General features: G+C 39.9%; 1 protein-coding gene and 8 non-coding genes across 9 annotated transcripts in view; all 9 read left to right on the forward strand.

The window, feature by feature from the left end:
- Positions 1–12,342, forward strand: part of LOC146168571 (protein FAM227B-like) — a 154,735-nt gene that overhangs the window by 37,520 nt on the left and 104,873 nt on the right. Inside the window, exons 10-13 of the mRNA XM_083388794.1 lie at positions 3,019–3,151; positions 3,396–3,493; positions 4,316–4,471; positions 6,717–6,795. Of these exons, the coding sequence (XP_083244920.1) occupies positions 3,019–3,151; positions 3,396–3,493; positions 4,316–4,471; positions 6,717–6,795 (466 nt within the window). The remainder of the gene's footprint in view (positions 1–3,018; positions 3,152–3,395; positions 3,494–4,315; positions 4,472–6,716; positions 6,796–12,342) is intronic.
- Trnay-gua (transfer RNA tyrosine (anticodon GUA)) lies at positions 7,501–7,591 on the forward strand. The gene is given in 2 exon segments: positions 7,501–7,537; positions 7,556–7,591. It is a non-coding gene; the product is annotated as a tRNA-Tyr (tRNA).
- On the forward strand, positions 9,393–9,483 carry Trnay-gua (transfer RNA tyrosine (anticodon GUA)). The gene is given in 2 exon segments: positions 9,393–9,429; positions 9,448–9,483. It is a non-coding gene; the product is annotated as a tRNA-Tyr (tRNA).
- On the forward strand, positions 9,710–9,800 carry Trnay-gua (transfer RNA tyrosine (anticodon GUA)). The gene is given in 2 exon segments: positions 9,710–9,746; positions 9,765–9,800. It is a non-coding gene; the product is annotated as a tRNA-Tyr (tRNA).
- On the forward strand, positions 10,186–10,276 carry Trnay-gua (transfer RNA tyrosine (anticodon GUA)). The gene is given in 2 exon segments: positions 10,186–10,222; positions 10,241–10,276. It is a non-coding gene; the product is annotated as a tRNA-Tyr (tRNA).
- Trnay-gua (transfer RNA tyrosine (anticodon GUA)) lies at positions 10,821–10,911 on the forward strand. Its single transcript is given in 2 exon segments — positions 10,821–10,857; positions 10,876–10,911. It is a non-coding gene; the product is annotated as a tRNA-Tyr (tRNA).
- On the forward strand, positions 11,456–11,546 carry Trnay-gua (transfer RNA tyrosine (anticodon GUA)). Its single transcript is given in 2 exon segments — positions 11,456–11,492; positions 11,511–11,546. It is a non-coding gene; the product is annotated as a tRNA-Tyr (tRNA).
- Trnay-gua (transfer RNA tyrosine (anticodon GUA)) lies at positions 11,615–11,705 on the forward strand. The gene is given in 2 exon segments: positions 11,615–11,651; positions 11,670–11,705. It is a non-coding gene; the product is annotated as a tRNA-Tyr (tRNA).
- Positions 11,932–12,022, forward strand: Trnay-gua (transfer RNA tyrosine (anticodon GUA)). Its single transcript is given in 2 exon segments — positions 11,932–11,968; positions 11,987–12,022. It is a non-coding gene; the product is annotated as a tRNA-Tyr (tRNA).

Here is a 12,342-nt window from a genome sequence, read left to right on the forward strand (position 1 = left end):
TTCTACATATTAACTATATCGTTTGTGACGTAACAATGTATGACAACTGAAGGTGTGGCATGCCTGTGATCGACTGTTGTGGTACTTCTCATAACTGCTAAAAAAAAAAGTTATTAAGAGTAAAATATTTATAATTTTTTTTGGGTGGGCATGGCCCCTCAGCCCCCACCCCTGGATACGCCTATGTGTTTGCCACTTATTTTCGGATTACTGCTTTGTTGGTAACCGATGCAAAAAGCTTTTGTAAAGCATTATCGTTGCTCGTTGGAGCCAGTTTGATCTTTTTAAACGCACCCAAAATCTTACACGCTAATTGCATAGATATTTCGTTCTAAAGTATGACATCGACGCATTTTATATTTCTTGTGGTATTGAAGTTCAAGGTTTTAATTCTATAAAAAAATAATTATGCGAAATTCTGAAGCTCGTTCACTGACTGTCCACTGGGTTTGTTAAAATGCTGTGGGTGTAAGAGACCAGCCCTCTAAATTCACCTTTCTCTATATGAGCACCATTATAATAAAACCATTTTGTTGCTTTTTTATACCCTATATATATGTGGAAAATCTTCCTAAATTGTTTGATTTGGCCTCAGTTAAATAAAATGCAATTCAGAAACCTATTTTTGCACTACAATATATCAGCACTACAATGTTATATGAAATTGCATCTCAGATTAAATGTTATTTATTTCCTTTGCAGCCTGGGTTATGGGGTTATAGGAAATCCAGTGCTCTATCGAACTTCATAGTTCCGGAATTCGAGGTATTTGAGATCTACCCTTTCCCAAATGTCGTGATGCCAGCAATATTTCCACGCGCGTGACTGGACCGACCCAGTTTACTTAAGATCATGCCATTATGGCCGATTTCCATAATCCTGCACCTGCGCTGCCGGACCCAGACGCAGCACTTTCTATATCAAGCTCAATTAGCCGAACAATCGAAAGGATTGCCCTGTGCTGCTGGGCCGGTTCCCATGCGGTCAAATAGCCGCCCTGGGTCCCACACCCTTTTCATTTCGCCTTATTGCCGGCGGCCCCCAAATTGAGGGTCCGAGTCTGTGGGGGCTGGGAGGGGCTTGGATCGCATTGTCTACCGCGCTTTGTCTACCCGTAAGCGACTAATAAAGCGGTCGCGACACTTCACATATTACTCACGTTTGGCGCGAAGTGGTGCTTTGCGGGCACCGGGGATTAACCAAACTGCAACGGGCAACCTGATGTTATGGCTGTCCGTCATGCTGTCAATCACTATCAAAGTCAGTCGACTCGTGAGAGAAGAATAGGTCGGCAGCTGGACATATCACGATAGCTGATTCTGTTTGGCTGTATCTATGGCAATGCCAAATATTGTACCGCTAACTGGGACGGAGTTCAAGCATCGTTAGCTACTCACTTCCACGTAACAATGCAATGGCCTAAACCAAGAGTCTACAAATTTTATTAAAGGGTGCGATCACTGTAAAGATTTAAGATCGGTGGCCGGTTATAAAATTTTTAATTAACCTTGATTGACTATATTACTACAAAAAGAAAGGAAACTAAAAAAATTCATTCATTAAAATGTATAGTGGGATAAGAAAATTTTCGTTTAGTGTAAAAGTTCATCAAGATTTAACTTAGTTTTGCTTTCGACTAACCTTTCTGTTAATAACGTATTAATACCTACCCGCATTAAGGAATGATTATACGGAAATGTGCGGCGGGCTTAGGCCGGTCGGCCTGATATAAGCCGTTGGCCGTAGTTGTAACTAGTGCTTAAGCTGTTTTTCCATCAGGAATCCCAGATCCACAGGTCTTGTTATAACGCGAATATTCGTGTAAAGTTTTTGCGAGTAAATTAACTATTGGGTGCTTGCTGGATTTTTTGATTAGCAGTGCAAAATTGCGAATTTAACCGCCTGAACAGTTTCAAATTTAACCCGGGTCAAAGCAAGACCCATACGGCGCATTTGTAGTCAGGTAACTTCAATTGTAGCCTAAGCTGTGTGCCTCGCGACATCGTCGTCTATATATATATATAACCGGACGCATATAGATGACGATTGCTATTTTGCGACACCATATCGTTGCCAGAGCCCTCGGCAATTTTTGGATCCAGTGCTCGCCGACGCGTGCTACATCATAACAATACATTCCTTGTGAGTGACGACCGGGTGAGGAGTTGTCAACAAATTGTAAACAACACAGTCAATTGAGGATGTTGTTGCAAGGTGACCTCATCGTGCTATTTCGCCCGCATAACGTCAACCCTATAAGTGTCAAGCTACAATAAGTACAATGTAAATTGCGATTGTTGCATTTTCAAGCATGGAAAATTCTATCATATTTTCGATAAATCAGGGCCATTCATTTTAAAAGGAGTTAAATGTTTATTACTTGCATAGTTTAAAGTCCTACAAGGCCGGTATATGTAACAATTTAGCTTACCTGATTTCAACTTACATTCTTGGGAGAAAATTGCTCCGTACCAGTTACACAAAATCGTGCAAGCATTTTACTTATCTCGAAGAGCCCACGCCAAATCTGCGGCAGTTTTGTTCAAGCTAATCCCGCAGAAATTGCTAATTTCTGCCCTTACTTTGTGTTGTGCAACAGCGGCACCTCGATCCGCTTTCAACCGCGAAGTCACGAGAGTCGAAAACCCGCGAGCCGCGTCGTGTGCTTTTCCCGATATAGCCTCGTTTGGGACTTAAGATGTGGAGATTACACGATTTCCAAATTATTACCGGGAATTGCTGTCAGTTAGCGCCGCTATTTGTGAAATAGATATATACGTAAGTGCCACCGAATCGCACCAGCTATCAGTTATTTAGAAATGTATGTCAATATTCAAAAGAAAATCAGCATTTTAGAGGAAAATCAGCAGGAAACAAGATAGAGTGAGTTCTTTACTTTAAAATACCAGTCAATATGCCTTCGTATCACCCACTTTACAAATGTTTAAGGTTTCCATTAAAACAATTGCAGACATCGCCTCGTTCAGTTTATTGAACACACCCTGTTTACCATTGCAGTGTCGTTCGATGTCGACCAAATCCTCGCCGTCGACGATAGCGTGCCATCTGGCGGTGATCAACCGCCTCTGCGAGATCAGGAACTCCCGGATATTGTCGTGGCGCTCATGGACGAAGCAGAACGTTCCGCCCAGTGAGTGTAACCTCCATCCACTATACATGAGTGAATAAATAGTAATCTCGCAGGCTATACGTAACTTCTTATAAGTGCGACTGCGAATGGTGTGATTTTGGTAATATATATATGGAAACATCGGCGTTATTTCTGCGCAAACTAGCATATTGCTGCACATTTACCGCTTTTGTAGTTTTCGCGACCTGTTAAATGAAACTTAATAGCAAAATGATGGTGTTTAAGTCTGTGCAACTTATTGCAGGGTTATGACGACTGATAATTCGAAACACGTTGCCAGCAGTAGATTTAAGTCGGGCAACTCGAAGCAGAAAAAACAAAGGTCGATGTCATTTCCAGCAGGTGAGTTGTTGTTGGTAAGATAAGCTTCGAGTGATCGTTTAGCATGAGTCATCCGACTTGGCGATTACGCCGAATATCTCGCATTCCTTGTGGAGCGCTTCGTATAGGTTCATTTCTCTTACTTGTCTTGTTGGCTATCCATCTCAAAATGCATTGCATTCGGGGAGTGTATTATTATGGTAACACCGTTGGTTCGGATTGGACACTGGAATTTGAAACTTACTAATTTATTCGCAATGCCGTAAGCCTCACAAGCTTTTTTCTTTTAAACGACGCCATATACTAACCCGTTTTAAGACATACACTGCTCCGAATAAAGAAAACGTTTCCATAGTGTCCCTTATGGAACGCATTTTGTATTTTGAATGTTGTGCACATCGAATATTTGTTGTAATGTGGTTGAGTTTCAGCCTACATAAATTATAAATAAATTACGCCACTCTTCCTTTTTCGCTAGTGGTTTACTTTAATCTAAAATAAGTCACACATGGTATGTCCGTAACAAAGGAAAATAGTATGTGACTTATAAATGTATAAAGAAGCTTAACAATTGAGAAAAAATACCAATACAAAACATCTGGAATTATTGATCATTAGAAGCGGCACCCTGGTTGGGAACATGTAAGTTAACTCGCGTCACTCATTTACCAAGCAATATCTCAATTTTCCCTTTAAAACAAATGCCAATAGCGTTCTAAGAGCACTCGGTGTTGGTTAAAATATTCCCTAAAATACATTTTCTTAGGCCGACCAAAGCCTTTGTATTAAGTGATTAAGGTCGCACGTCATCAACATACCGACGACCTTACTTTGTCACAACAGAATCGGCGCAGGCCGGACCCGGGCCCGACTATGAGCGCGTCCTCTTCAACATGGGCGGTCGTAGTCCGTTGGTAGCTCACCACCTTTACATGAAGCAACTGCGCGACAAGGACTCGACCGGTCGCACCATGAGACGCACCGAAGTGCTTCAGCAGCCATATCCTTTTTATAATGTGCAGCAATATAGTAAAAAATGGCACGTGACGAGAAAAGGCCGCCAACATAGTTTGTTGTTTAATTTCGCTTGCTCCGAAAAACCCTATTGTTCAATCACCGGTTTGGACAATTACGGGGTTTCCTGGGGGGTCCCATGCATATTAGAGAAATTTTGTGTCTTTCGACGGCCGGTAAAGTTAACATGTATTTTTACCTAAAAGTCAATTGAAAACAAGTATTTGAAAAAGGGTGTGTACGTGAAGAAAGACAAAGTAGCTTTCAGGGATTTGCTGGTCCGTAAGCAGTAGGATTAGTGCCTCGCCCTTCCCCTGATCAATCTGCTGTTCCTACAGTTATAACCATAAACGCGAATAATTCTCGTGTTCTTACACGGCAACATTGTTCCCTCCAAAGAATGCAGACTCGTATAAAAAAAATAGGATTTTATATTACGGCCTTTAATACTGTTGTAGTAATTACAAATACTATTGGTGTTTTCACCGTTTTACAGTTCTCACTTTAAAAGTGTTATTTATTCCTAAAATATAACTTAAATTATATTGTAATCAACATCTACTAAAAAATAATTTATCTATTGTATATTCAGTTAACAGGGAATTCTTGCTTGGTTTTAATTTAAGTGTTAAAGTTTCAACCTAAACAAATTTAAATTCAATAAGCAGTGCTTGGTGTGAAATTCTAGTTTAAAATTAGATTCATGAAAAATATGTGCCCGACTGTATAGCTTTCGCGAATAGCATGAGGAATAGTTGTTCGACAGTTGACTAACGGCGTCTGGCGTTAATTCTTGATCAGTTGGGCCGGTGCCAAAACAGCGCACCCTCGGATGAGAAACATGGGGTAGACTTGAATTGCCCGACGGGCGTGTAAGGTGTGAATAAGGCTTAGTTGCCGTGGGGCGTAATTGATCCGTGGATTAACTAGCCACCCATCCATCGTAGCGCCTCGCCCTGAGTTGCACGCATATGCTCATATTTTTTTTTGATTTTGGAAAAAGATTCATGAACTTTTTGCCTCAACGATCGCACCAAATACATATATAACGATTTGCAAAAGGTATGCTGCGGAGTTTTTTTCTCGTTGCTGTAATGCCGAGAAATTGTGGCACCTGTAGATTTTTTGTTTTTGTAAATTATGGCGTTGAAGTATTTTTAATACGATGTCATTTCCTGGTTTGGCTCTCGCCATTTACCGCAAATATGCCTAAATTGTTTCAACTAGTTCAACAGATTGCCATAAACTTAGTTTCTGTGGCTGTAAATGGGATTTAACTACTAATATGAAATAGCGTTAAAGTCGCGACTTGAGAATGGCGCTATATTTACTGTTTGGAGAGGAACATTTGCAAAAGACCCACATTGTGAATCACCTGTAGCCCTGGTGGAGCTTACTAAAAATCTATCTTCGCACGTTGGATTATTTTGTCTCGAACTAACGCACTTCGTCAGCTTACCGATCCATTGTGCATTTTTGCAAACCCCAGTGTTACATCAATTTGTATGAAATTTAAGTATCAGCCCACTCAATTATATAGCTTTAGCTTTCCAATAACTTTCTGCTTTTTTGCGTTTCATAGTCACGCGCAACTTTCGGGTCGAAACCATTCGAGTGACAATGCGCATAGAGTGAAACCGATTTTGTCAATACCGCTTGGGAAAACTGGAACATTCTCGAACCTGCAAATTACACAGCGCACCCCCAATACGGTTCAATTTAAATGGTTTCACATTTCTCAACAGGGTACGGGAAAGTAGTACTTGGCATACATTGACATGACGGCACAAAAAGCTTCAAATAGCATGTATAATGGTGGGAGTGAAGACAAACCGTTCCACATAAAATCCAGGTTGTTAAAGTCAAATTTATTCGCGATGGTTAAATATTGACATATATATTCGCATATTTCCAAACCTAAATATTTATGATTTTTGACAGTTCAGAATCTTTCGTAAAAACTACCAATTGACTTAAAACGAGTAGTTTCAGTAAACGTGTTTAACTTACAAAAGATATGTTCAATATCTGAAAGTCAATATAGGCAAGATTGCAGCTGTAAAATTACTCGCTTAAGAATGATACGTTGAAAATCAACTAGATGATACGCTGTGTATATTAAAAGTTTATTAACGAGACAAAAATACAAATAGACTCCTAAACAAACCCTATTGATGCTTTTTATCGGTATGATATGTCCTTGACTAACAAATTTGGTATCCTGACAATACGCCTCCTGGCATGACGTACCAAGACGTGATTGACAAATCCAAAAAGACACTACGAGCATTGAACGTGCAGCGGGAAAGGTATAAATAACTTAAATAATAACCTACTGTATACTGTAATTACATTGTACAAATTTTATATAAGCATTACTATAATGAAATTAGGTTTTAAAATAACAAATTGATTTCCAAGACTTAATTTTGTAATTTGCTTTCTAAGCACATATTAAATCATATAAATTGTACTAATATCGTATTCCTATAATATAGTTCAGTTGTAAAAAATACGCTTTTACAAATTACTGTTATCTTGCATCCTACGATTGATTGCGTGGTAGAGCAGTGGAATATATCAGGTAACCCACTTCAGAAATATATAGGTCACAGATTCGAATCCCGTTAGAAGGATCAACTATTTAAATTACCTTATTTAGCCCTTATACTTTGGCAAATTGCAGTAATTTTACATTCCTACGATTTATAGCTCAATTGGTAGAGTGGTGGACTGCGTGAATAATTCCAGAATACAATGGTCAGTAATTGGAACCCGGTTCGAAGGATCAATTTTTCAAACTTGCCCCTTTTTTATCACTTTCCAAACTTTGCCAAATTGTGGTAATATCTCGTTCCTTCGATAGCTCAGTTGGTAGAGCGATGGACTGTAGCAGTAAACTTTTTCAGAAATCCAAAGGTCACTGGTCGAATCCGGTTCGAAGGATAAATTTTTCAAACTTGCCCCTTTTTTATCACTTTCCAAACTTTGCCAAATTGTGGGAATATCTCGTTCCTTCGATAGCTCATTTGGTAGAGCGGTGGACTGTAGCGGATAAATTCTTCAGAAATCCATAGGTCACTGGTTCGAATCCGGTTCGAAGGATAAATTTTTCAAACTTGCCCCTTTATATTACTTGCCAAACTTTGACAAATTGTGGTAATTTCTCGTTCCTTCGATAGCTCAGTTGGTAGAGCGGTGGACTGTAGCGGTTAAGTTCTTCAGAAATCCATAGGTCACTGGTTCGAATCCGGTTTAAAAAATAAATTTTTCAAACTTGCCCCTTTTTTATCACTTTCCAAACTTTGACAAATTGTGGTAATATCTCTTTCCTTCGATAGCTCAGTTGGTAGAGCGGTGGACTGTAGCGGTTAAGTTCTTCAGAAATCCATTGGTGACTGGTTCGAATCTGGTTTGAAGAATAATTTTTCCAAACTTGCGCCTTTCTCATCACTTGCTAAACTTTGACAAATTGTGGTAATATTTCTTTCCTTCGATAGCTCAGTTGGTAAAGCGGTGGACTGTAGCGGTTAAGTTCTTCAGAAATCCATAGGTCACTGGTTGGTATCCGGTTCGATGGATAAATTTTTCACACTTGCCCCTTTGTTATCACTTGCTAAACGTTGACAAATTGTGGTAATGTTTCGTTGCTTCGATAACTCATTTGGAAAAGCGATGGACTGTAGCGATTAAATTCTTCAGAAATCATTAGGTCACTGGTTCGAATCCGGTTCGAAGGATATATTTTTCAAATTTCCCCCCTTTTTATCACTTGCTAAACTTTGACAAATTGTGGTAATGTTTCGTTGCTTCGATAACTCAGTTGGTAGAGCGGTGGACTTTAGCGGTTAAGTTCTTCAGAAATCCATAGGTCACTGGTTCGAATCCGGTTCGAAGGATAAATTTTTCAAACTTGCCCCTTTTTTATCACTTACCAAACTTTGACAAATGGTGGTAATATCTTGTTCCTTCGATAGCTCAGTTGGTAGAGCGGTGGACTGTAGCTGATCAATTCTTCAGAAATCCATCGGTCGCTGGTTCGAATCCGGTTCGAAGAATAAATTTTTCAAACTTGCCCCTTTTTTATCACTTGGCAAACTTTGACAAATTGTGGTAATATCTCGTTCCTTCGATAGCTCAGTTGGTAGAGCGGTGGACTGTAGCTGATAAATTCTTCAGAAATCCATAGGTCACTGGTTCGAAGAATAAATTTTTCAAACTTGCCCCTTTTTTATCACTTGGCAAACTTTTCAAATTGTGGTAATATCTTGTTCCTTCGATAGCTCAGTTGGTAGAGCGGTGGACTGTAGCGGTTAAGTTCTTCAGAAATCCATAGGTCACTAGTTCCAATCTGGTTCGAAGGATTAATTTGTCAAACTTGCCCCTTTTTATCACTTGCTAAACTTTGACAAATTTTAGTAATATCTCGTTCCTTCGATAGCTCACTTGGTAGAGCGGTTGACTTTAGCGGCTGAATTCTTCAGAAATCCATAGGTCACTGGTACGAATCCGGTTCGAAGGATAAATCTTTCAAACTTGCCCATTTTTATTATTGGCCAAACTTTGACAAATTGTTCTAATTTCTCGTTCCTTCGATAGCTCAGTTGGTAGAGCGGTTGACTGTAACGCTTAAGTTCTTCAGAAATCCATAGGTCACTGATTGTTAACTGATTCGAAACATAAATTTTTCAAACTTGCCCCTTTTTATCACTTTCCAAACTTTTCCAAATTGTGGTAGTATCTCGTTCCTTCGGTAGCTCAGTTGGTAGAGCGGTGTACTGCAGCGGTTAAGTTCTTCAGAAATCCTTAGGTCACTGGTTCGAATCCGTTTCGAAGGATAAATTTTTCAAACTTGCTCCTTTTTTATCACTTGTCAAACTTTGCCAAATTGTGGTGGTATCTCGTTCCTTCGATAGCTCAGTTGGTAGAGCGGTGGACTGTAGCGGTAAAGTTCTTCAGAAATCCGTAGGTCACTGGTTCGAATCCGGTTCGAAGGATAAATTTTTCAAACTTGCCCCTTTTTTATCACTTTCCAAACTTTGCCAAATTGTGGTGGTATCTCGTTCCTTCGATAGCTCAGTTGGTAGAGCGGTGGACTGTAGCGGTTAAGTTCCTCAGAAATTCATAGTTCACTGGTTCGAATCCGGTTTGAAGGATAATTTTTTCAAACTTGCCCCTTTTTATCACTTGGCAAACTTTGACAAATTGTGATAATATTTCGTTCCTTCGATAGCTCAGTTGGTAGAACGGTGGACTGTAGCGCTTAAGTTCTTCAGAAATCCATAGGTCACTGGTTCGAATCCGGTTCGAAGGATAAATTTTTCAAACTTGCCCCTTTTTATCACTTGCCACACTTTGACAAATTGTGGTAATATTTCGTTCCTTCGATAGCTCAGTTGGTAGAACGGTGGACTGTAGCGCTTAAGTTCTTCAGAAATCCATAGGTCACTGATTGTAAACTGGTTCGAAGGATAAGTTTTTCAAACTGGCCCCTTTTTTATCACTTTCTAAACTTTGACAAATTGTGGTAATATCTCGTTCCTTCGATAGCTCAGTTGGAAGAACGGTGGACTGTAGCGGTTAAGTTCCTCAGAAATCCATAGGTCACTGGTTCGAATCCGGTTCGAAGGATAATTTTTTCAAACTTGCCCCTTTTTTATTGCTTTCCAAACTTTGCCAAATTGTGGTAATATTTCGTTCCTTCGATAGCTCAGTTGGTAGAGCGGTGGACTGTAGTGGTTAAGTTCCTCAGAAATCCATAGGTCACTGGTTCGAATCCGGTTCGAAGGATGAATTTTTCAAACTTGCCCCTTTTTTATCACTTGCCAAACTTTGACAAATTGTGGTAATATTTCGTTCCTTCGATAGCTCAGTTGGTAGAACGGTGGACTGTAGCGCTTAAGTTCTTCAGAAATCCATAGGTCACTGATTGTAAACTGGTTCGAAGGATAAATTTTTCAAACTTGCCCCTTTTTATCACTTTCCAAACTTTTCCAAATTGTGGTAGTATCTCGTTCCTTCGGTAGCTCAGTTGGTAGAGCGGTGTGCTGCAGCGGTTAAGTTCTTCAGAAATCCATAGGTCACTGGTTCGAATCCGTTTCGAAGGATAAATTTTTCAAACTTGCTCCTTTTTTATCACTTGTCAAACTTTGCCAAATTGTGGTGGTATCTCGTTCCTTCGATAGCTCAGTTGGTAGAGCGGTGGACTGTAGCGGTAAAGTTCTTCAGAAATCCGTAGGTCACTGGTTCTAATCCGGTTCGAAGGATAAATTTTTCAAACTTGCCCCTTTTTTATCACTTTCCAAACTTTGCCAAATTGTGGTGGTATCTCGTTCCTTCGATAGCTCAGTTGGTAGAGCGGTGGACTGTAGCGGTTAAGTTCCTCAGAAATCCATAGTTCACTGGTTCGAATCCGGTTTGAAGGATAATTTTTTCAAACTTGCCCCTTTTTATCACTTGGCAAACTTTGACAAATTGTGATAATATTTCGTTCCTTTGATAGCTCAGTTGGTAGAACGGTGGACTGTAGCGCTTAAGTTCTTCAGAAATCCATAGGTCACTGATTGTAAACTGGTTCGAAGGATAATTTTTTCAAACTGGCCCCTTTTTTATCACTTTCTAAACTTTGACAAATTGTGGTAATATCTCGTTCCTTCGACAGCTCAGTTGGAAGAACGGTGGACTGTAGCGGTTAAGTTCCTCAGAAATCCATAGGTCACTGGTTCGAATCCGGTTCGAAGGATAATTTTTTCAAACTTGCCCCTTTTTTATTGCTTTCCAAACTTTGACAAATTGTGGTAATATCTCGTTCCTTCGATAGCTCAGTTGGAAGAACGGTGGACTGTAGCGGTTAAGTTCCTCAGAAATCCATAGGTCACTGGTTCGAATCCGGTTCGAAGGATAATTTTTTCAAACTTGCCCCTTTTTTATTGCTTTCCAAACTTTGCCAAATTGTGGTAATATTTCGTTCCTTCGATAGCTCAGTTGGTAGAGCGGTGGACTGTAGTGGTTAAGTTCCTCAGAAATCCATAGGTCACTGGTTCGAATCCGGTTCGAAGGATGAATTTTTCAAACTTGCCCCTTTTTTATCACTTGCCAAACTTTGACAAATTGTGGTAATATTTCGTTCCTTCGATAGCTCACTTGGTAGAGCGGTGGACTGTAGCGGTTAAGTTCTTCAGAAATCCATAGGTCACTGGTTCGAATCCGGTTCGAAGGATCAATTTTTCAAACTTGCTCCTTTTTTATCACTTGCCAAACTTTGACAAATTGTGGTAATATTTGGTTCCTTCGATAGCTCAGTTGGTAGAGCGGTGGACTGTAGCGGTTAAGTTCTTCAGAAATCCATAGGTAACTGATTCGAATCCGTTTCGAAGATAAATTTTTCAAACTTGCCCCTTTTTTATCACTTTGCAAACTTTGCCAAATTGTGTTAATATCTCGTTCCTTCGATAGCTCAGTTGGTAGAGCGGTGGACTGTAGCGGTTAAGTTCCTCAGAAATCCATAGGTCACTGGTTCGAATCCGGTTCGAAGGATAAATTTTTCAAACTTGCCCCTTTTTATTACTTGGCAAACTTTGACAAATTGTGGTAATTTCTCCTTCCTTCGATAGCTCAGTTGATAGAGCGGTAGACTGTTGCGGTTCAGTTCCTCGGAAATCCATAGGTCACTGGTTCGAATCCGGTACGAAGGATAAATTTTTCAAACTTGCCCCTTTTTTCATCGCTTGACAAACTTTGACAAATTGTGGTTATATTTGCTTCCTTCGATAGCTCAGTTTGTAGAACGGTGGACTGTAGTGGTTTAGTTCTTCAGAAATCCGTAGTTCACTGGGTCGAATCCGGTTCGAAGGATA

The sequence above is a fragment of the Ascidiella aspersa genome, chromosome 1, assembly GCF_963924565.1.
Source record: "Ascidiella aspersa chromosome 1, kaAscAspe10.2, whole genome shotgun sequence".
In the NCBI taxonomy this organism is placed as follows: Eukaryota; Metazoa; Chordata; class Ascidiacea; order Phlebobranchia; family Ascidiidae; genus Ascidiella; species Ascidiella aspersa.